At 39.9% G+C, this 23,260-nt stretch overlaps 1 protein-coding gene across 2 annotated transcripts in view; it reads right to left on the bottom strand.

Annotated features, from left to right (window-relative positions):
* fat3b (FAT atypical cadherin 3b) overlaps nt 1-23,260 on the bottom strand; it is a 61,898-nt gene that overhangs the window by 37,544 nt on the left and 1,094 nt on the right. For both annotated transcript variants that reach the window (XM_032534541.1, XM_032534543.1), the window contains exons 2-9: nt 19,928-22,917; nt 19,694-19,828; nt 19,043-19,244; nt 11,528-11,646; nt 9,951-10,149; nt 4,416-4,477; nt 2,973-3,287; nt 1,083-1,293 (exon numbers count right to left, since the gene is read on the bottom strand). In XM_032534541.1, coding sequence (XP_032390432.1) covers nt 1,083-1,293; nt 2,973-3,287; nt 4,416-4,477; nt 9,951-10,149; nt 11,528-11,646; nt 19,043-19,244; nt 19,694-19,828; nt 19,928-22,894 — 4,210 coding nt within the window. In that variant the 5' untranslated portion in view covers nt 22,895-22,917. The remainder of the gene's footprint in view (nt 1-1,082; nt 1,294-2,972; nt 3,288-4,415; nt 4,478-9,950; nt 10,150-11,527; nt 11,647-19,042; nt 19,245-19,693; nt 19,829-19,927; nt 22,918-23,260) is intronic.

Below are 23,260 nucleotides of genomic sequence, written 5' to 3'. Positions count from 1 at the left end.
TCCTCTGATCTTAACTATTAGTCAAAATAATTCATAATCTCTGCCTTTTTAACTAAAAACTTGTGTATAATTTGATATAAACGATGTTTGTGAATATAAATTCCAAAAATAAGTGTAAAACCTATTATTAAACCAGCTCAGGTTTTTACTAAAGCGCCAAGAGCATTTTAAAAATTGACAAATAAATTTGAAAAAGTGACAAAAACACTGGGAAATTTTTAATATTGACCTGGAATGACAAGGGAAAGGGAAAGGGAAGACAACACAAGGGTTGAAGAAAGGCAACATCAAAAAGAAAGGTCTTCAGCCTTGATTTAAAAGAACTGACAATTGCTGCGGAGCTGCAGTTTTATGGAAGTTTGTTCCAGATATGAGGAGCATAGAAACTGAACGCTGCTTTCCCCTGTTTAGGTCTGACTCTGGGGACAGAAAGCGGACCTGTCCCAGATGACCTGAGAGGTCTGGGGGGAGGGGGTCATAGCGTAGTAGCAGATCAGAAATGTAAAAGATAATCACCTTGCTTTTACTTTTTGAAAAGAAAAATATTAATGAGCCTTTCCTGTACAAGTACTCTGATATCAACAGTAAGAGTGGAACAGGAAAAAAACAAAAAACAATTTCTGTATTGTTGATGCGTGTGAATAAAAACAGAGTAATAAACTAATCAACTAATTATCAAATAACTTACATATTAACATCCTAGTAAGGAAACTGGGTCTATACAAATATTTCTTTTTTTAATCTGTGTTTAGTAGCAAAAAGCCTTATCATGATACTCAATCATACAGATGCATATTCAAATTAAAACCCTTTGATCATCCCTCAAAAGGCAACTAGAGGTAAACTGACCAGTATTCATAAATCGGATGGCTTGTGGAATAAAACCACATTTCCTTTATTTATATATACATTAAAATCCATTTAAATATGACAAATGTCAAGAATCATTTATTTTGTTGTTGATAGTGTGGCCTGGCTGTAATCCCTGAACCAATGTATTTGAATTAACTTGACAGCACAAGCAAATATTGAATATTTGAATATTCATTCATTTCTGGTCTGTTAGTTTAGCATTTGCTTACCGATGATATTGAACCAGACAGGTGTGCTCGACTGGCTGACAGCAACTACTCCCACCGGATGAGATACAGCAGCTGTCTCCGAAATAGAGAAATTGTAGAACCTCTGGGTGAATAGTAGGGGTACAGGTGAGGGGACAGGTTTGCGAATCCACTCTACATGAAGTTTGACAGTTGACCATAATGGGGGATCACCGCTGTCCTCCGCTTTTATCTAAAAGAGGGAACAATATTGATAAAAGCAGATATCCAGCTGACACATGCAGGAGCCAATGAATTACGCATTTGGGAAACATTTAAGCAAAACATTTCAAAGGCTAAATAAATAAGCAGGCTCACTGTAAGATGATAAGTATGATAGTATGTACTGTCTGTATTCAGAGTAAGCAAACATCAAGAATGTATTAGAATTCTGGTCAAGGATTGTCAAAACTATATGGATGAGCTCTATTCTCATCTTCAGACAAGGCACTTACATTTACTTACACCGACCTCAGCGACAACCTCCCATCCATAAATAATATTTTGCTAACCTCAAAATTAATTTTGACAAATACAGTTTAATGGGATGGCTGTCCTATGCCTGACTTCAAATAGCTTGCTCTGCTTTTCACACACTAAATTGGAAAAGCAGGAAACCAGTATATTAGACATAATTGTAAAATATGGCGTTATAAGTGGTGCTCATTAAAGACCTGAGCCTGTGAGCCAAATACATTATTTAAACTAATATTTGCTTAGAGAAACAAGATTGAAAGAGAGAGAATGGATGTGTTTGTCATATCCACATATGAGCTCTTTTTCCACTTATAAAACTCAGCACAGGCTCAAAGGGCACACGGGCATGACCGACTGATCATTGGCTGCAGCACATATACAAAAAGCGGTAGAGCAGGATGAATACATAGCATGGTTATTTGTTAAACAAATAAAGCCACAAAAATGGCAATTTGTGCTTGTGTTTAAGGGGTGCCATTTTATGCCAGAGTATCACAAACGCTCTCTGCCGCCTGATGTACATAAACACAACTTCAGCTGTGCCACTCCACCCACCTTGGCACTTTTGAGCTCATTGGCCATTGAAATACCAAAACCAACAAGCTTAAATACCTGGGATTGTGCCCCATGAAAAATGAACAATGTGACTGTGTTTGCCTCTGCCAACTTTGCAACTGCATGAAAGCAGAGCCCTGTAAACTAATGGAACCCCAACTGGGTATGAATTTAGTTGTAACAAGACAGGAAAAAGGAATTGACAAAGCATGTGGAGCACTGTGCCTGGAAGAGGTAACAGTCTTGTCCTTAGTAAGACAATCTGTAGTCTGTAATTCAAACTCTAGATGTATTGTCATGTCTGCAGTGTTGCTAATGTGTGCTGCATTTTAATAGCTTAGTTTAGTAGTCTGGCTATCACCAGACCAAACCAAGCTCAATAGATTTGAGATTGAGCATTGGTATGAGGAGTCTGCTCTGTGTTTTCTCTGCACAAGAGGTGTGACCAATGGGCATAGTTTAAATGACTGTGTACGCAATTGGATTGTCCTTCAACCAATCAGACCAACGATCCAGGTAACCTAGAAGCGACAGCGGCATCAACGGGTTGCTGTGCTTTGGTGGCATTTGGTGGCCGCTATGTTGAATGTGAACAAGAATCTGCTTGATTGCTTCTCTATCGTCATTGTGTTAAAGTGCCAATAGCACGGCAGGTAAATAAGCCAGTTTGTGATTAGTTCCCACAAAATTGTGAACTGAAGCAGGAGAACTAAACGTGCAGGTTTCCAGACCGAGCTGCAGAAATCAAATCCCGGGCAGAGTGGGTGGGGCTTACCCAGTCTACTAGTTTAGACTATACAGTACTTAAATAAGAAATCAATTATTAAAAATAAAACTTACAGTGAGGATATCATAGCTTCCGGCTGTCACCATCTTCTTTGATGACACCATGGCAGTCCTGGGGTCAATACTGAACTTGTCATCCTCATTACCATCAACAATGCTATAAGAAATGTTTCCATTGGCTCCAAGGTCACGGTCATAAGCGAAAACACGGTACACCGGTTCGCCACGTTTGTTACGATCTCGTTCGGTCAAGCTGATGCGGTAGGTGACCTCCGGGAAGGTAGGTGGGTTGTCGTTCTCATCATCGATGTGAACTATGACCCACACAGTAGACTGGCGGGTGGTCACTGGGCCGTCTACAACTGTTACCTAAGGGACACATGCAAGTGTATGAGCATGCACAAAAAAAGAAAAGCACATAACAGGTCGTCATAGAGATGCATCATTATCTCTTGAACATGTTTCGTCATATGTGTGGTATTTGCATACATTAATTAACATTCTAAATCTTGGCTCCCACTGTGTGACTGTCACTGTGGAGGGCAGGACCACGTGGGACTAAGCTCATGGGAAATTTCTTTGTATTATTGATCCCCTGGAGGCAGAGGCACAGGTCTGATAACTGATCAATTGGATCAGATCAGGGTGAACACCACTGCTGCCAGCTTGACTGCTCACTAGACTATTAATTACAAACAGGCAGCAAAGACTGGCAGGCGGAGCAGTGGGTGACATGCATGGACTGGCATTCCTATTGAAATCTCAGGACAAGACAGGACAGGACGATGTAACAACAAAGACTTCTCTGCCCCCAATTTTAAACTCCTTTGAGGTGTGATTGTTCAACTATGTGATGCTGTTAGATGCCAGCGTTCTTCTACAACTTTTGCTGTTTTCATTTTGTAGTGTGTTGTCATAAGAGGGTTTCCTATTACATTCTAGAACTGAACAAAGTGGTACAAAGGGTTTTTGAGTCTAGACAAGTCAATTGGCAATACAGAAACAAAAACACCAAGCGGCAATGCTGTGGGTTATTGAATTTCATTTTGCAGAAGGGCAAAGTGCTTGTAGATTCAACAGCATTTAATAAGTTGCAAGAAAAGTCTGGGGAAGTAGAAGTTTGTTGGGGTCTCTGACGTCGAGAATCTCTGATTATCAGGTTCATCTGAATGCAGAGCAGCAGGAGCAACAGAAATGGTAATCACGGAGCTATCTGTATGCCCAGTTTCTGCGCTTATCAAAAGCTGGGCAGAGCAACTCCTCTTTTCCCTATCCCCATCCTGAGTAGAGAAGATAACCAATGATGAATTATTACATTTAGAAATTCCTAAACCCAGGGCCCAAAACTACAGCCATTCATCACATTTAATGTAGCCTTGAGGGAGTGCCAGGGTTGTCCTCCACCCAGTCTTGGTTAATAGTGGGCTGTGGCAGGTGTCAGGGCCAGATAAATACTAATTCTATGAACCAATCCACACTGTTGAGGTTAGTCTGTACCTCTAAGAAGTGCTCTGCCTGTTGTTCTCTGTCCAGTTTCCTCGCAGTTGTCGTGATTAGCCCTAAAAGTTGTAAAAGAGCAACTTTAGAATACACAAACACAGATTGGTGATAAAGATATGAGATTAGAGTTAATGCCTCTTCATAAAGTTCAAAAGTTAATCATTTGTCTTCACAGGTTTAGAATCACAATAACATTTTTAAAGTCAAAATCATTTCCAATTAAAAAGTCTTAAAAAAATGATGCATGTGTACACTCAAATACACACAGGAATATTATAGCCTGCAGCCCAGGCAGGGACAATGGCATTCGGTGCATGTCCATTTGGCACTGTATAGCTGAGGGCCATGCAGTTGGCCAGCCACCAGGACAGAGGGAAAGGAGCGAGGTTATTGATAATTTCTTTAATCAAACTGGATTATTTGACAAACAATAGCTGGCTGCATTGCAGATCACAATGACAGCTTCATTTTTTCCTCTGACATTTTTTGTTCTCACACACACACACTAACTGAACAGACACACAGAGTTTGTGTTAATCACATGCAAGGTTTAGTCAGTAAAAACTTTGGGAGTTACACAAATCAAAAGTTCCCAAGACATTATTTGAGCTAGCAGGGAAACAGAGATTAAAAATGCAGGCATTAATCCACAAGAAGATTCAGCCATATTATATAACAGTTTTACAATATTGTAAGCTGACTTTTGTCTTCCAAAATAAATGAATGTTGTGCCCTTGTATGCAATTCCACATCTCATGAGAGCTTCCAAACACGGAGCAGTGGGCACATTTGTTAGAACCTGGATCTATTTTACCCTAACACACAAATAAAAATACACAGAAAAAAGCATTGATATAAGCTAAAATACTATCATTCTGTTTTTTTTGTTTTCTTTTACAAAAAGAAGTCTGTCCTTTGCAGCACTCTTATTTTCACTTACAGTTTTTGCACAAGGATGACAGAAGGAAGAGTAGCACATGCAAATAAAGACATCCAGACACACACATGGGTGCAAATATCCACATACATACATATATATTCAGTGTGGAATTTTATGTGGAATGATTGCACTAAATGTGCTTGAATGGTGATAATTTGTTTGGTTCAGTGTAATGAAGCATTGCAGTGAAGTAGGATTATACATGAAATATCTGTGCAGTCAATACATAGACTAATACCATGGTGTTTGAGTGCACACACTCAAACACTCTCGGTCTTCCACCCACTACACAGTGTCACCTTGAGCTTGCTATGCCGGCTAACTTCAATTAAGCAAATTAGGAGTAAATCTAGAGCAGCGGTCACAAGCTGTAGGAAAGAGACTGGAGGGGGGGGGGGCTTGTTCAGCAGAACAAGCGCGAGTAACAACTATGATAAAAATCAATGATCTACAGCATGCAGCACATCTGCAGATATAATACATAATAAATATACTGTGTATATATATATATATATATATATATATTTACATAAAATAATTTAGAAATCCCCACCCACACACAATATTTATGTAATGTCCAGTCTGTTTCAAATCTTGTGTCTCCTCTCTTACTCCTATAAAATACTGTCTAAAGCAAATAAAGAATTGTTCACAAAAAAATACCGTCAGTAACATCAATTTATAGCCTACTTCTTAGCTATGTACGGGGAATAACTGTCATACATTTTCTAACTGGAGCAACAATAAAAGTATGAGATTTCAAAACTCATACTTTCTTTATTGTTGATCATGAATATTGAGTCAAACATGCACAATTGATTTGTTAACATCCTGGTACAACAAAACCAATCCAATCCAATAGAGGATTGCACAAAAGGTCACACAGCCACCATGACCCCATGATGGCACTCACAAACATGCATGCTTTTAAAAGAAGCACTCCTTCTAACGCCCTGTGTCAACTCTCATTTTTTCTGTTTTCACCCCCAGAGGAGGGAGGCTTCACGAATACAGACAAGCAGACAGCACTGAAAGCTTAACAGCACACAGCTCATTCATAGTTCGACTTCAATACATTTTGGGAGTTGTTGCAGTACCTTAAGCTCATCAAATTGACACTTTCAGAGTAAACTTGAAAAATTTATTACTTACTGAACCACCCTAAACCTAGTTTTGAAAAACAATCTGAAAGTTGAAGGTTTTTTTGCAGCACTTCATGAAAACAAATCAGTCAGCTGGGTTTTGTTTATTCATCTATCCAATGAAATCACTCAAACAGTGAGGAGTGATTCATATTGAATGTATCTCTTACTAATGCATGCCACATCACTGGAACTGTCATGCATATTATTGTGAAAATTATGGCAATCATGTATTCAAATGAATGATTGTGCCTCTCTGAAACTGCAGAATATAGTATGTCCACACAAGCAAAAATCTATCCATAATTGTCAAAGGTTATATTTTTGGCTTCAATAAAATGGTGGAATCCAAGCAGAAGTGTGGCCTCTGAGAGAAAAGACTGCATGAAACATTAAAACCCAACTGCTCAGTATGGCAGTGAACATTCATTTATCACAATGTAAACAAGATAGTCATAAATATGAGTTCCCTTGCATGAAATTAATGAGTAACAGATAACAAACTACTGTGGATCTTTGACAGAGGCAGACAGCAGGGCTCAGATGGCTAAAAACTCTCCCCTGTGACACAGAAACAGAGCAGATACAACCACACATATACACATTTATCTCATACACACAACTTATCTTCATACAGCTGTTAGGTGTGTATTGTGGCTCACACAAAGACATAAACACATGTGGAGGCATACTCTCATGCGAGTTTCATAATGCATGAGGTGGGATCATCGTCATTGACTCATTGTAATAGAGCTGCCCTCTCTAACACTGCTGTAACCAATTAATCAGTTGATTGATTTGCCCCACACACCCTCTCACTCTCACTCTCATACATTCATACACACACACACACACAAATCATACACAGCAGTCGGATGTGTGAATAGTACTTGTAATCGGCTAAAAAACAAAATCAACTCAATTACATCTAATGGATTATTACAACTATGAGATATATGACCTGGATCATATATTTCTCTCAAGGATTCTCAAGAGTAAGTGTTGGCTACAGTTTACATTTTTATGAGTGTGTGAGGACCAGTGTGTCTCTACTGGGATCGATAATTAGCCTTTTCACCTTGGTTGAGTACAGCCCGCTTCCCTACATACTGTCAATACTATATATAGCCATGATGCTGTAATATGCAAAAGTATGTTCATAGAGGAATAGAGGAAGAGAAATGGAAATACCCACTTTGATTTACAAACAGAGCAAACTTGCAACAGCACACCATTAGGGAATTCCTCTTACGATAAGCTTGATGACTGACATGCTGTTACATATGGGCTATGCGTTTTTGATGCTTACATTGACATTTCTTTGAATCAGAATACAGGTCTCTGTAAAAGCTGACATGTGCCTTTTGTTGTTTACTGAAACAATCCTAACATAATCTAGGGCAGAGACCGCAAAGACTTTTAGTTTTCACTTGAGATTTGAATAAAACATATCACCTCTCCAATAATTATTTAATGGAAGCTGCAAGCAAATCTTGTACTGAGACTTTATGATGACCCCCCTAGACTTCAAACTGAAACATGTATGAATTTATTTGCTTTATTAATGTTTGTTATTGATATATAGATGTAATGTTAATTAATCAGAATAACTGAAAGATTTCTTAAATATGTTTATAGTACACAAAGACTGTAAAAAGTATGGGATCAGCACAGGCCCTGACAGGGTTTTTGTCTTTTACACAGGGTCTAAAAGATTCAGTTCATTCAGTATTGAAATGACGTCCAGACATTTCATTGTGGGATGATGATCACTTTGCAGGCTGCGGTTGTAACAATTTTTTTTTAGAGCTTGTTGAAATGCATGAGTTTCTTGTGTAGAAACATTTTGAGAATGTATACAAAATTATACCCAAAATTTAAAGGGTAACGCCAGTAATTAGTGCACTTCAAAATCTGCTTACAGCACTTGGAGAATACTTCTGTATGTGAAAAATGTTTTAAACTGTCCATCTTGAGTCGGACAATGATTAGTAGAGTTGGGTACGGAAACGCGATGTCACTAGGGCAACGGTTCCGACGTAAACGGTAGTAACGAGACTGAATAAGAACGGAAAAAAAGTTATCAGAATATTATATATATTAGTAGCTGGATTAATAACAATGGTTAACATGCTGACAGCTAACGTTAAGTGTGACTGTATTTCCCTGTAGAGGATTCCAACACCGGGACCTAACAGTCTACAGGCAGCTGCCGTTGTCAAAAAACAGCCTTGTGGTGCATTTTAAGTTATCGTAAAATACCCTTTTCCCATGTGGTGCTTGTTTTTGTCATTTACCAGCAATTTACTGTTGAAATAAGCCATTCTTTAAAGTTGCCAACAGTATATATATTCAGTCACCGGTTTAGGCACCGTTTTAAAAGTACCATAATGTTTAAGCAGGACAATGTTTAATTGGTGGAGTATTTAAAAATACACTCACAGTTTCTGATTCCGTTTTTACAGCCCAAACCAACTCGACATAAATAGAACAACTCACTATTACGTAAATCAGAAGGCAGATTTTACCAACCAATTAGACAACTTGCAAAAAACCGACGGGTATTTTTACATGTGCACAGTTAAATTGGTCAGGACAGAAACAGGGTGCAAAATGTAGCTTCTTGCACGGAATTGTTTTATACACTCACCGACTTTAATTTCTCATGCAGGCTCAACAGAGGTAATATACAACCACAAGCTGTCTGAGCATTATTTCACAAGCTCAGACTTTTTAATACCCTGTCTTGATCCTATGGCAGAGGGCTTATATGATGGTTGGCAGTATTTCTTTAAATACAATAGATTTTAAATCCAATATAATAGTCCTGAAAACTTAGCAAACTTCAGCTTTGGTTTTCCCTTTCACTTTTTATAATTAAGCGTGTTTTTAATTCATGTTATTGTATCTCACACAATGCATAGAAATATACTGTGTGGCCCTCCTTCAGACAAGTAAACTAATGGGAAAGAAAATTGCTTTGACTAATGTATACTTCTTTGTGACTAGAATATATAAACCCATACACTGGCTTAATAAAAATCTACACTTATTTCCTCAAGTACATTGCAAAGAATTTTCACCCCTTAAGAAGACTGAATGGAAGCAATATTCACTTAAGAGTGTATAGTGAAAAATGTCTGGGCGGGCAGCTCATCAGTGTCCTAGATGTTTCTGTGTGGGCACAAAAGTCTTTTTAATTTGTTATGTCGGAACCAAAGCCTTTTATAAGATGAATGTGGAGGAGGAGGTTCATGATGAAATAAATCTCCAGTCATTTCAGAAACATGTAAACATATAAACACAAAAGAGTGGTGTAATTTTTTGTTGTTCATAAGGATAAATTACTAATTATGCCGTCTACCACATTATACCGTCTACCACATTATACTGTCAATTATATCAACAAGATATTTTATTCATTAAAAAAAGTGTGGCTTTGAGTCTCACCTGTTTTGGTGTTGATGGAGAAGAAATTCTGCGGGTTGCCAGCAGTGATGCGGTAACTCAGACGACTGGGAGTGGCAGTGAGGTCAGGGTCCTGCGCCTGGATACGGATGACTGACACATCCTTTGGAGAGTTCTCCATGACGACTGGATGGTAGATAGGATCCGAGGTGAGGGGAGCATTATCATTGACATCTTCTACCTAAGAGAGAAAGAGGGCAGAGGGAAAAAAAGAGAAAGAGAGAGAAAGACAAACTGCCTTTTTTTATCTGAGTTCGATCTCAATTGACCATAGATGTGTTGATAAAACACAACCTTTGAAATCACCATGTATGGTAATATTGCCTTTGGTATCTTTGTAAATCAACAGCTCTTGAAATGCAGCATGGACTTGGTCTGGGGTTGATCCGTTATCAATCACAAAATGGAAATGTATTTACCAGAGAAATGTCATAGATGTCACACTTTAAATGCACTGCAAATTAATTTCTCTGCTTACAGCATAGATCTCTAGAATATTTATGGCAAACAGAGCGTTGATTGAGTGTATGCTGCGAGGCACAGAGAGCCAAGATGGTTCAGCTGGTGAATGAGGAGCACCTTCGCCTGATTAATCTGCCTATCTTTGTCTGTGATGAAGAGGCCGGGAGTAAAACACCCGATCACACAACACCTGAATATCCTGATGCCTGAAAAAGCTGTTTGTGTTTTTTAAACACTGCTGAACTCTACCCTAAAGAGTGAGCAGTGTTGGAGTAGTGGTGTATGTATTTGAGTGTTTAGACAGTGGATTACTTAGTGCCAAATAAAATAGAATCTGAAGCATAGCATTCCCTCCAGTGTGTATCTCTTGGTCACAGATGGAGACTTGCTATACTTATCCCCTGCACTGAGCACTATTAGCATTTTAGGGAGAAGCACATGGGTTGTTGTTTAGCTTCATACTGTACTGTTACTTTGAAGGCAACCTTGCAGTAAAATAAACATGCAGTAAAAGCATCAAAACTAGCCTGCAGTTACATGTTTGTAGGCTGTAAGACAGTGTCAATACAGATACAGACAAAGAATGCACTGTTTCAGACAAAGTAATAATTTCGGGGAAGAAAGATGTCAGAAGTTACATCTTGGGTTACTGTTTAATGTACAACCAAATCTAATAAATATAAAGCAGAGAAGACCTAAAACTGAAGCTTGTGGGTCAAACATATGGCTGAATATCGTGAAAATGAAAGTAACATTAAGCACGGAATACTCCACCTTAACTATATTTTTCAATATCATACAATTCCCCACTGTAGACTTAAAAATGCATGTGATATGAGTTTGATGACTGATAAGCTGCTGTACAAACAGGTGTGACGGTCAATAGTAATTCAGTATAGATTAGCTGTAAGTAATTTGCAGTTACAAAAACTAAATATAAGGTCCCCCTGATGAGTTGTTAACTAAAAACGCACCAAAGTGATGTAGTAGTTTGGTCTTTTTTATGCTCATCTCTCAGTGAAAAAGATTCTTCAGTAAAAAGCCTATTATGCATGCATGGTACATTGTGAATAATATATGCAACAGAATGTGGGTACCTGAATGAAGACTTCAATAGAAGCTGACAGTGGCGTAACACCTTTGTCTGTGGCATAGACTGTAAGCCAGTAAGAGTCTTTGGTCTCACAGTCCAGAATACCAGCAGTGTAAATCACCCCTGTTGAAGCAGAGAAAGATGAATGCAGCTGTTACATTGGCTTGAGAATACATATCTATAGGTGTGTGTGTGTGTGTGTGTATGTGTGTGGGTGTGTGTGTGTGTGAAGGGATAGTGTGGGTGTTATCCACAGAATACATTCTTCTCATGGGGGAAGTCTTTGAATACAAACTTTCCGTAGGCAAAAACACAAATTTTAGAGAACATTTTGTTTCCTGGCTTCAGTGACATTCACAGGCATTAGCGCGGCGCCGCTGTAGTCACCTTCAATGTTTCAGCTTCTCTACAGCTAATCACAGCTGACCAAATTGCTCCCAGCTGCAATTTGCGTAGTGCTAAAGGTACCCTGACCTGTCCTACACCAATAAACACAGAGACACACACACAGACACACACACACACACACACACACACACACACACACATTGACTAGTGTGTGTTTAGTGGCCCTAAGGAAGACGAGTAGCTGACAGCTTTGGTGACCTCTTGAGGGACAAACAGAACACTCAAAATGGATGACACATGGGTGCCTCTTTTTTTATAAAATCAGTCATGCAGGACTGTCCATGTAAATACTCCAAAAATGACAACACATACTCACACTCTAGGTTCACCCATGTCATTTCCATACACTGCCGAGAGCACTGAAGCACAATGGTGCAAAAGTGTCACACACAGTTTTTTTAAACAAGGAAACCTAAAGTTAGGATCATAAACAACCCATTTATCTAATTGCATAATTTCTATCGAGAGGATGTAACACAAGTCAGCTAAGATTAAATACACTGAACTCTTCATAAGGGCAAAGCAAGCAGTTGATGCATTTCTGCTCAGTGCACACAAACTTTTAAAAGTCAGCATGAGTCTGTTACTTTCACTGACTTAAAGAATCTCAGTAAGAGCTATGATGTGCATCGATGCTTGCAGAGTCTGTGCATGTGTCTGGGCTTCAGTTCACAAGCAATTATCCACAACAAGATGCTAGGCAGAGCTGAGACAGGACATGTGAGAGAGTGTGTATTTAATTTGGCTCATTTATGCATACTTGCTTACTACACTGCATTTTCACTTCATAGTCAAAGACTGGTTGATGACATTGATGATGTAAGTGAGTTGATGCGTCTTTCATGCAAATAGAATGTTTTAGCATCACCATTACAATTAGTATTAGGATTAGCAGTGGTAGGAGAAGTTTTTGGTGTTTTGTTGCGTTACAGATGGACTAAGTAGTGAGGAAAGTAAACACAAGTGTCAAGTTTTTACTTTGTTCCACCTAAAAACTGAAAGCATCAAGATAGATAAATAGACACATTTCCCGAGCCATGTAGTGCAAAGAGAAGACCTTCCTTTAATTTGACTAATATAAATGAAGGTCAAGGGACGCAGGGAGAGAGAGAGCCCAGACTGTTCAGCCCAGACTCCACACCCCTGGGATTAAACATGCTCAGTGGTATTCTTGCTTGATTCTGTTACTAACCTCAATCAGCCTTTTAAAAACATTTTGAAAGGGTACTATCTAAACAATCATATCAAAAATGTTGTTCAGAGAACTTAAGCAAAGCACCATGTCAGTGATCCTTTCTGAATAAATTATTAAAACATAACATTGTTATTGTTATTCTCATTCTCATACATTAAATGTCTGTTGTTTTCTAACTTGGCCTTCCCACTCAGCCACACACCTAGTCGTAAAAGCATCCAAATCAGACACTAGAGGTGTGACTATATGGCCTTTTTTTGGGTTCTTGAGTCTGTCTTGTTGCAGCATCCTTAGCCGCATGGCGACCGTGTTACCTTATCACCAGAAAGTGTGTGCATACAGTATGTCAGATTATAACTAAATAGCTGCCCCCAGAGCATGCACAATGCTTGGTAAAAATGTTTGCTGAAACCCATCTCTCGTCCTTGACCATGTCCTTTTCAAACCACATCTCATCTCTGTCAGATAACTCGACGGAGAGAGACGAGGAAAACAGAGCTGGCTGTTTCAAAAGCTCTTTGAACTTGAAGACCGACAGCCACTATTCATTGAATTCAATATAAATCTGACTTGACAGCGTCCATTCTCACCATAAATAACACACTTCAAAGAGTGAAAATAAAATTGAAGGGTCATGGCATATTTTCTAATCTAGAAGTTCCAAGTACGCTTGGATTTACATCCGCCTGTCGTGTCTATTTAACTTGTCCATTCTCAAGAAGCCGGTTCTAGGGTCCCACTATCTATTTAATGCCCCTGTATCAAATAATCAATTCCAAGATTGATCAGAAAATACTGTGTAAAAATATCTGCATCTTGAGGCACAACTGAATAGCTCTGTGTGTGGCATCAAAAGTACAGCCTGAATTTTTTTTCAAAAGCAGGATTGTTGTTTTTTTTTGTTAAAGTGTGTTTGCTTGTAACTTATTTATGCTTTATCCTGCCTGTAAAAAATCCTGGCACTTGCATACCCACTAATAGAGGAGCAGTGGCTTCTGACAGCGGCCCAGTGAGAAATTGCATGGCTTGCTTTGCCCCTAGCCAGTGACAAGAATACCAAGTTTTGTTCAAAGTACAGGAGTGCTGAGGATTTAAGCCAGAGAAGATCTTGTTTGTTTCCCTGTACATATAACCCATATAGAAGTGAGACATATTTAGCATCTAAATATCAAAGGTGGGAAATTCATTAACAGTAAAAAGGTATAACAGACAACAAGGGTTTCAGGGGCTACAATGTATAAGTCATAGAGACAATTTACAAACTAAAGTAAGTGAGAATGAACAAATTAAGACAGGCTCGGACAAGATTGATTTCTCACACAATATCTAATTCTCTCTGTCCCTTTTACTCACTCTCACTGTCTGCCTCACTCTATCTTCACATACGTAGATGTGGCACTAAGAGCCATAGATTGACAAGCAGTCAGAGCTGAGCCATTCAACATGGCAGCTAAATGCATTGTGGGCATGACGCGTCTGACAACACTGACTTCTAGATGCTACAAGATAAAATGAAACACTTGATGAGGGAAAACTTGGCATGCGCTTACTGTCTCTTCTCATCTGATACCAAAAAGAATCACTTGCTTATGATATAAAAAATAACAGAAGCCACAATTTAAAAAACAAACTTCCAGAAAGAACCTCTTTTTTAAAGGCATGGGAGGAAGAAGGCAGTATTTTCTTCTGACACTTTTTATGTACTTCATACTCCCCCTGCATCCTCTCCCTTCCTCTCTTCGCTTCACTTCCACTCCCTTCTCCCTGCACTTTCTGCTCTAACAAGCACTCTGATTTCCCCTGGAAAACCTGCACTCAATAAACTTTCTCTAGTTGTGATGCACTTTACTGGGGATTTAAAACTAAAGTAAACCAAGTACTGTTACAGAAGACTGCGTGGATCTGTCTGTGTACTGTAACACTGTTTTGTCATGAGTACAGTGTGTACACTATTATGCAATTATGTATAGAGAGATACAGTGAGGGCAAGAGACATTCTCTCCATTTGTCCATCTGTTTCTCTTGCCTTCTCTCTCAACTACAGTCAATTCTAATTAGCCTAGTTAAAGGTCAATACAAGCCTCCAGTGTAAGTTATCTACAGTAGGACCAGTGCAACAAGAGATGAAGAAAGACGCCAGAAGAGGAACGCTGTCATCTTTTCTCTAACAATAAGATCTAAAACAAACTGTTTAAACTACTACTTATTTTTTTAGCCAGGCACTGGTTACTACACTGCCAAAAACTAGCAACAATTGACTTTAGTAGTTCAAAACGGTTCTGTATTTTGAAGGCCAGTGTTTTAAACAGATTATTAAGATAATTCAGTAAAGAGATAAAGGATGTCTCAGATTTCTACTGAATGACTCAGAAGGTATTTTGTTCTAGCAGTGGTCAGATTTAGAAACTTGGTGAAAGGGTTTTGCATGGGCATACCCCATTAAACTTTGGAGTGAATTCTGAATCACGGTGCGGATACACAAATTATTTTGGCCATGGCAGAGATCTGCCCTCTCTGAGTGCCCTCCTAGTTGTCTATGTGTTAATTTGGTTGCAAATGAGTCTCGCCATTGGAGATTGATAAAGCTTCTTATCTAATCTTGCTGTACTATATAATAGTATTCTGTTCTATAGTTTATCTGCAATGTTAACTATTTCTAATAGCCAGAAACTGGTTAGTTAATATATGATCTGTCACTAAGTAGTTTCAATTCCCCAACTAATAGTTAGATTGCCATGGTTATGAGACTGTATTTATAAAAATAATTGTGTGCACATCCCACCTTCTGGCAGGTGCAGGACAAATGAAAAACACTAAAGTGAAAAAAAGGTAATGTCTACAACACTGCTTTAAATTCCCATATTTAACAAAAAGGCAATATTTTGACCCTGATGGGTCTTCTTCTTCTTCTGGGTCAGGCAAATGAGATTGTATTATTACGCATTCCTACTGTATGTCTTGTTATTATTCTCCTGCTACTTGATGACAAATATAACGACTATCAATGTTAACTGTAAGAAACTAGGATTCACTTGGCAAAATGAAAATGTGGGTGGTATCAAATTAAATTAAGTGGTTACTGGAATAGCCGTTTATTATTTTAAAACAAACTCTATAGTAACAAATTCATAAACATGAGCAAAACGGGTTAGATATTTGGTAACTGATTATTAACAGTAGTTTAAATCATGACTAGTGTATTACATTGCTGTGAGGTGATTTATCTAAATACATTTCAGTGGAAAGTGACTTCCACTGCAAGGGATTCTCGCAATTGACATTCTTATTTACAATACAGGACCTGTCAGTGGTAAGACATGGCATCACTACTCACTATGGAGTACCCAGGAGAATTTTGTGAATGATTTTCGGAGTTTGGAGTTTAAGTGTTTTAGCACCATGGAGAGAGACAGAGAGAGATTAGGTTTAGAAGTTTTAACAGCTTGGATAGAGAAACAGAGACTGCAACAAGCTTTGATGGAAAAGCAAGAGTTCTTTCTTACACCTACTTTTGTTCCCATGGAAATATAAAAAATGAGTCCTATTTCTCAAATGGAATTATAGCAAAAGTTTGGGGTCACTTGGAAATTTCCATTGCACTCCATTATAGACAGAATACCAGCTGAGATCAGTTGCATTGTTTTTTAACCAGGGTGGCAGTTTTCAGATTACATTATGTGCTTACATAATTGCAAAAGGGTTCTCCAATGTTTTCTTAGTTAGATTTTTAAAATGATATCAGATTAGTAAACAGAATGTGCCTTTGGAACATTGGATGAATGCTTAATGATAATGGGCAATGTGATATTGCATTGATCAGCCACCCTCAGATCAGCTGTATTCTGCCTACAATGGGAGGAATGGAAAATTGTAAGTGACCCATACTTTTGACCAGTAGTGTGTTGTGTTGTGTGTGTTTGTGTGTGTGGTGTGTGTGTGTGTGTGTGTTATATCAGTAAATATATATATATATATATATAAATATATATAATATAATATATATAGATATATATAGAAGATGATAGATTTAGATTATAGATATACACTCACCCGCCACTTTATAGGTACACCTGTCCAACTGCTCGTTACACTTAATTTCTAAGCACCAATCACATGGCGGCAACTCAGTGCATTTAGGCATGTAGACATGGTCAAGAGAATCTCCTGCAGTTCAAACCGAGCATCAGTATGGGGAAGAAAGGGGATTTGAGTGACTTTGAACGTGCATGATTGTTGGTGCCAGAAGGGCTGGTCTGAGTTTTCAGAAACTGCTAATCTACTGGGATTTTCACCACAACCATCTCTAGGGTTTACAGAGAATGTCCGAAAAAGAAAAAACATCCAGTGAGCGGCAGTTCTGTGGGCGGAAATGCCTTGTTGATGCCAGAGGTCAGAGGAGAATGGCCAGACTGTTCGAGCTGATAGAAGGGCAACAGTGACTCAATAACCACCCGTTACAACCAAGGTGGGCAGAAGGCATCTCTGAACCCCAGTACGTCGAACTTTGAGGCAGATGCTACAGCAGCAGAAGACCACATCGGGTGCCCCTCCTTTCAGCTAAGAGGAAACTGAGACTACAATTGCACAAGCTCATCGAAATTGGACAATAGAAGATTGGAAAAACGTTGCCTGGTCTGATGAGTCTCGATTTCTGCTGCGACAGTCGGATGGTAGGGTCAGAATTTGGCTCTACAACATGAAGAGGTGATCCATCCTGCCTTGTATCAACGGTTCAGGCTGGTGGTGGTGGTGTCATTGTGGGGAATATTTTCTTGGCTCTTTGGGCCCCTTGGTACCAATTGAGCATCGTTGCAACGCCCAGCCTACCTGAGTATTGTTGCTGACCATGTCATCCCTTTATGACCATAATGTACCCAACTTCTGATGGCTACTTTCAGCAGGATAATGCGCCAGTCATAAAGCTGGAATCATACAGACTGGTTTCTTGAACATGACAATGAGTTCGCTGTACTCAAATGGCCTCCACTCACCAGATCTCAATCCAATAGAGCATCTTTGGGATGTGGTGGAACGGGAGATTCGCTCATGGATGTGCAGCCGACAAATCTGCGGCAACTGTGTGATGCCATCTGTCAAATGGACCAAACTCCCGGAATGCTTCCAGCCACCTTGTTGAATCTATGCCACGAGAATTGGCATTTCTGAAGGCAAAAGGGGGTCCAACCCTTACTATCATGGTGTACCTAATAAAGTGGCCGGTGAGTGTATATATATATATTTATATATATAGAGAGAGAGAGAGTTGGCCTTTCATGCCGTACATGCGCCACTAATATGAACTGTCCTATTTTCAAACTGGGTATTTGATTCATTTTATCCCTGGGTGAGTGAGTCACTGCCTCCTGTTTGGATCAAGATGTTTTCAGCTGTGCTTTGACACTGCGGGAGAGTTGAAGACAATTGCACACTTTTTTGGGATCAGTCACAGTGATTTCACTACTCTTGAAAAAGATGGTAGAGCTGTGCAGGACATTCTTGATCCATGCCATCCACACAGCACTGGATCAGTTGTACTGGGTAGCCTGAGGCGAAGCCAGTGTAGCTGCCATGCTGCCCTCATTACAGTAACGATCTCCCGGTACACAGCTCCCACGTGAGGCCCCGTCAACACACTCAATCTGACTGTACCTCACACTCTCCCTCAAATACAAATGCACAATGCTATCAAGGGGTCATTATTTATTTGCATCACCTGAAATACAAAACCACAATGTGACAAAGGGAAAATTTGAGCAACAACTACACACATGAAAGTCATCGGTAATGGCACATACATTTTCTATAACACGCAATGATTTGCAACACGTTTGGATTTTGATATTCTATGCACAGCACTACAAGTTATTGGATTTCCACTTTACATAAGTAGGCATCACAATTGATCTTGTGTCTCACCTGTGTCTTCGTCAATGGCGAAAGTGCCTAGTCCGCTGCCTCCTCTGACAGAGTACCTCAACATACCATCTCGCCCCTTGTCATCGTCCTTAGCGCTGACTGTCAGGACGCTTGTGCCTGCACGAGAGTTCTCCTTCACTGAGCCTCTCACAACAAAGTCAGGGAAGTAAGGTGCATACAAATTCTCATTGACATCCACCACCTGAAGACATACAAAGAGTCAAGAGATGTTGATGAAGTTTGAATGTACAATATAACATTAGACCAATATACCAATATTGCCTTTAATTAAATTATGGCTAGCATGATTTTCTGACAAGCAATGATTTTGGTAAATTAATTATATACTTTACTGGTGTGCCCTAACGTTCCCTTCAATGGAATTAAATTTAATTGAATTGTGGGTAATTCTGCAACTTCTCCTTGAGCATACATTCTGTATCATTACTGTGGGTTGGGTCGGGTTGGGGGGTTTTAGTGCACCACGATTGAAATGCAGTTATACAGGTTTTTCCATGTGTAAATATTGGGATGTTTTATCAACAATTTAAAGCTTGAAATAAACCAACATAACTATACATGTCAGTGCTCAATTGATGAAACTGATTTTGATTTAGAATTTGTTCTGATACAAATGTGTGTGTTACACACCTCCACCTCCACAAATGTCATACTCCTGAGACTAGGTACTCCTCTGTCCTCCGCAAGTAATGTCAGGTTGAAAAACGATTGTTTCTCAAAGTCCATCTCCTTCCTAATCCTCAACACACCGCTTCCAGCATTGATCTGTACAAAACATTACAATCCCATACATCATAAAATGTCAACAGAAAGAGGATCAGAATATGCAACAGAATAGGCAAAACAAATAGTGACAACACCTACCTCAAAAGTGCCGTTGAAGTCATTAATTAAGGAGTATCGGATCTGTCCACCGGGACCCATGTCTGGATCCTGAGCCTGCACCCACGTAATCACGGCTCCTGGTGGGAGGTCCTCCAGCACACGAGCACTATAGCTGCTAGGAATGAAAGCTGGGGCGCAATCATTGACATCCTCCACTATTATACAAAGAGTAGTCACTGACGACCTTCGAGTTCCTCTTTCAGCCTTATCTCTCACTTCAATCTTCAAAGTGAACATTGGGATGGTTTCTCTGTCCAAATGGCTAGAAACAAAAACACTTCCAGTTTCGCTGTCAATACCAAACTGAGGGACACTCGTCAGCATTATATAGGAAAGCTGTCCATTTTGACCCATGTCTCTGTCAAATGCAGTCATGGTAATAACTTCAATACCAATGGCTGAGTTTTCTGCAACAAGAGCAGAGTAGCTGTCCTGATAAAACTGGGGGTCATTGTCATTTGTGTCTTCAATGATCACAGTCAGTAGTCTCCAGTTGGACAACTGAGGAAAGCCCTGATCGTACACGGTGATATTAAGGAAGTAACGATCCAATCGCTCCCTGTCAAGTGGCTGCAAAACAGTTATCAACCCATTCTCCATGTTGATGTTGAAGCAGTTTTCTTTGTTACCATCAGATATGGAAAAGAGTACACGGCCATTGAAGCCTGTGTCGCCATCTCGTGCTCTCACCTGAAATACACTGGCACCAGCAGCAAGGTCTTCTCTCACTAGAATACTAGTAGGTAAGGCCTCAAACTGTGGAGCCTGTTTGTTTATAGAGAAATTATCTGAATTTCTCTCAACTTGTCTTGGTCTAGCCCTAGCAGATGCTTTTGAAACCATTTTTTCTGCCAACAGCTGGGCTACCCTGGTCTCCTTGCAGTTGAACCCCCTGGGTGGCAGCCTACCCCTCACCACAGATACATTCACAAATGTAGGATCAGATAACATCTCACCATCTGTTGCAACTATTTTCAGGTTGAATATCCCACTTTTTAAATTAGCCATGCCTAACGATCTTCTTAAAGACAAAGCCCCGGAGTCTGGATTTAAATTGAAATAGTCTAACTCATTCCCAGACAGTATCTTGTAGCTCACCATTCCTAGCTCATCCATGTCTACAGCTGACATGGTGACAATAGTCTCGCTGACAGGGAAATCACGGCTTATCATCCCCCTGCAAGAAACCATCTCAAAAAGAGGCTGGTTGTCATTGATATTTATCAGACGAATAGTGACATTAACTTCACTCTCCCTTCTGTATGGTGAACCCCAATCAGAGGCCCGCACTACAAAAGTATAAATATCATCTGATGACTCAAAGTCTAGATCTCTTGTGATCCTCACCTCCCCTGTGTCCTCGTCTATTGTAAACGGAAGAGACTGTTCGCCACTTATTGTGTGGGTTACATACCCATTCTCTTCTTTATCAGCATCCACAGCGGACACTACAAGAGCAACAGTGCCTACAGGTAGGCTCTCATTGATTGCAACGTCATAGAATGGCCTGTTGAACACTGGATAGTTGTCATTAGCATCCTCTATGGTGATTTGGACCCTTGCTTGCTGCTGACTGATAATATCAACTACCTCCATCTCCATGAAATCTTGTAATATCCTTGTCAGCTGCCTTGTGGTCACAATAACTCCAGTCAAAGGATTTATATCAAAGTACATCAGATCTGAGGGGCTGCTTAAGCTGTAATTGACACTCAGAGGAGCTGGGGAGATTTTCACCACCTCTACAATAGTGCCTGGGGGAGCTATTTCACTCAGCTTCACTACATAAACATCTTTCTGGAAATTGGCCAACACTGGGTCTGGCTTTCTAACCAACAACTGAACAACTTGAGTATTAGAAAACCTAGGAGGTATACCTCTGTCTTTGGCTTGAAAGGTTAAGTTGCAGCCGTAGGGGAATGTATCCCAGTTGAACAATTCTGATGTTTTAACCCTGTACTCATTCCCAACAGGTGATCGATCAATCACAAATTGTTCAGTAGGGTCACCCTCAATGATGGACACCCACTCTATATCCCCAGATATTCCCTCGTCTTTGTCCTCCACAGTCATTATGGCATAGACTGGGTCCTTTTCTGCCCATGATGGAACGACAGCAACTGCATTGAGAACAGGAGCAAATTCATTAACCCGCTCCACAGTAAGGACCAGCCTAGCAGTGCTGCTAATACCATTGTTCCCATAAAGTTTCATCCCTCTGTCAACCACCTGCACCTCTAGCTCAAATCGGTCTTGTTTGTCCATTCTGGGCCGACCTGTCAGGGTGATGACACCGCTGGTCGGATGAACAGCAAAAAGTTCAATTCTGTTCTTGAAGAAGTAGTAGAACTCCCCATTGGAGCCCACATCAGCATCTGTGGCTGTTACACGTCCTATGCTGGCACCCAGAGGGGCACTCTCAGAAACAACAAATGAATAGGAGGTAGGGGAGAAGAGAGGTCGGAGATCATTGGTATCTAAGACCTTGATATAAACAGTGGCTAAGGCCTCTAGGCCTCCATGGGCAGATGCCTTAACTGTCAATGTGTAATTGTCCTGTACTTCCCGATTTAATGTGGCACCACTGCCTCCATTAGTGCGTATACGGAGAAAACAAAAATCTCCCATTACAAATTCCTCAGCCTGGAAGATTCCTTCACTGTCTCCAGACACAATGGAATATTGTATGTTCAAAGACCGAGGTGGCCCAAGAACGATGCCCATTTTGACCTCACTCCTGGTATAGGTTCTTGCTGCAGAGTTCTCAAAGATGGAAGCATTATAGGCAGGCTGGGTGAAGAGCAGAAGGCCTTGACCTGCCCTAGGTTCTGTCAAGAACTGGGCATTGGTTGAGGTGAAACAGAGGAGGAGGTAGAAGCAAATAAAATGGAAAAGAAGAGAGAGGCTGGGTAGAGGAGGCATATTTCCCCACCGATTAGGCTTCATCACTATTCCATAACCCAGTCACCCTATATTTGGAAAGAATAACAGATCTGGATTCAGTTGGAGAGTTGATACAGACATGCACTCTGCATGCCAATTTTTTTTTTAAAGAGAACTGTGTGACAAAAGTTACAAAGACATTTCTGGGGTACTGCTTATCACTACTGGGATATGATAGCATATTCAATGTCGTGCTGAACAGTTTGCATTAAAACACTGAATATTGCACCAGAAACTTTCCAGCGGAAAGGCTCAGAAGCTGAGACTGACATATATCTTTAAACAAACCACATCAAAGCAAAGTTCACTTAAAAGACTCAGTGAACAACATAATGTCACCAAATAAAATAACAGGGATCAGGAACAATT

This window comes from Etheostoma spectabile, chromosome 13 (assembly GCF_008692095.1).
Source record: "Etheostoma spectabile isolate EspeVRDwgs_2016 chromosome 13, UIUC_Espe_1.0, whole genome shotgun sequence".
Classification (NCBI taxonomy): domain Eukaryota; kingdom Metazoa; phylum Chordata; class Actinopteri; order Perciformes; family Percidae; genus Etheostoma; species Etheostoma spectabile.
The sequence above is the reverse complement of the archived record's forward strand: the minus strand, read 5'-3'. Positions and strand labels throughout refer to the sequence as shown.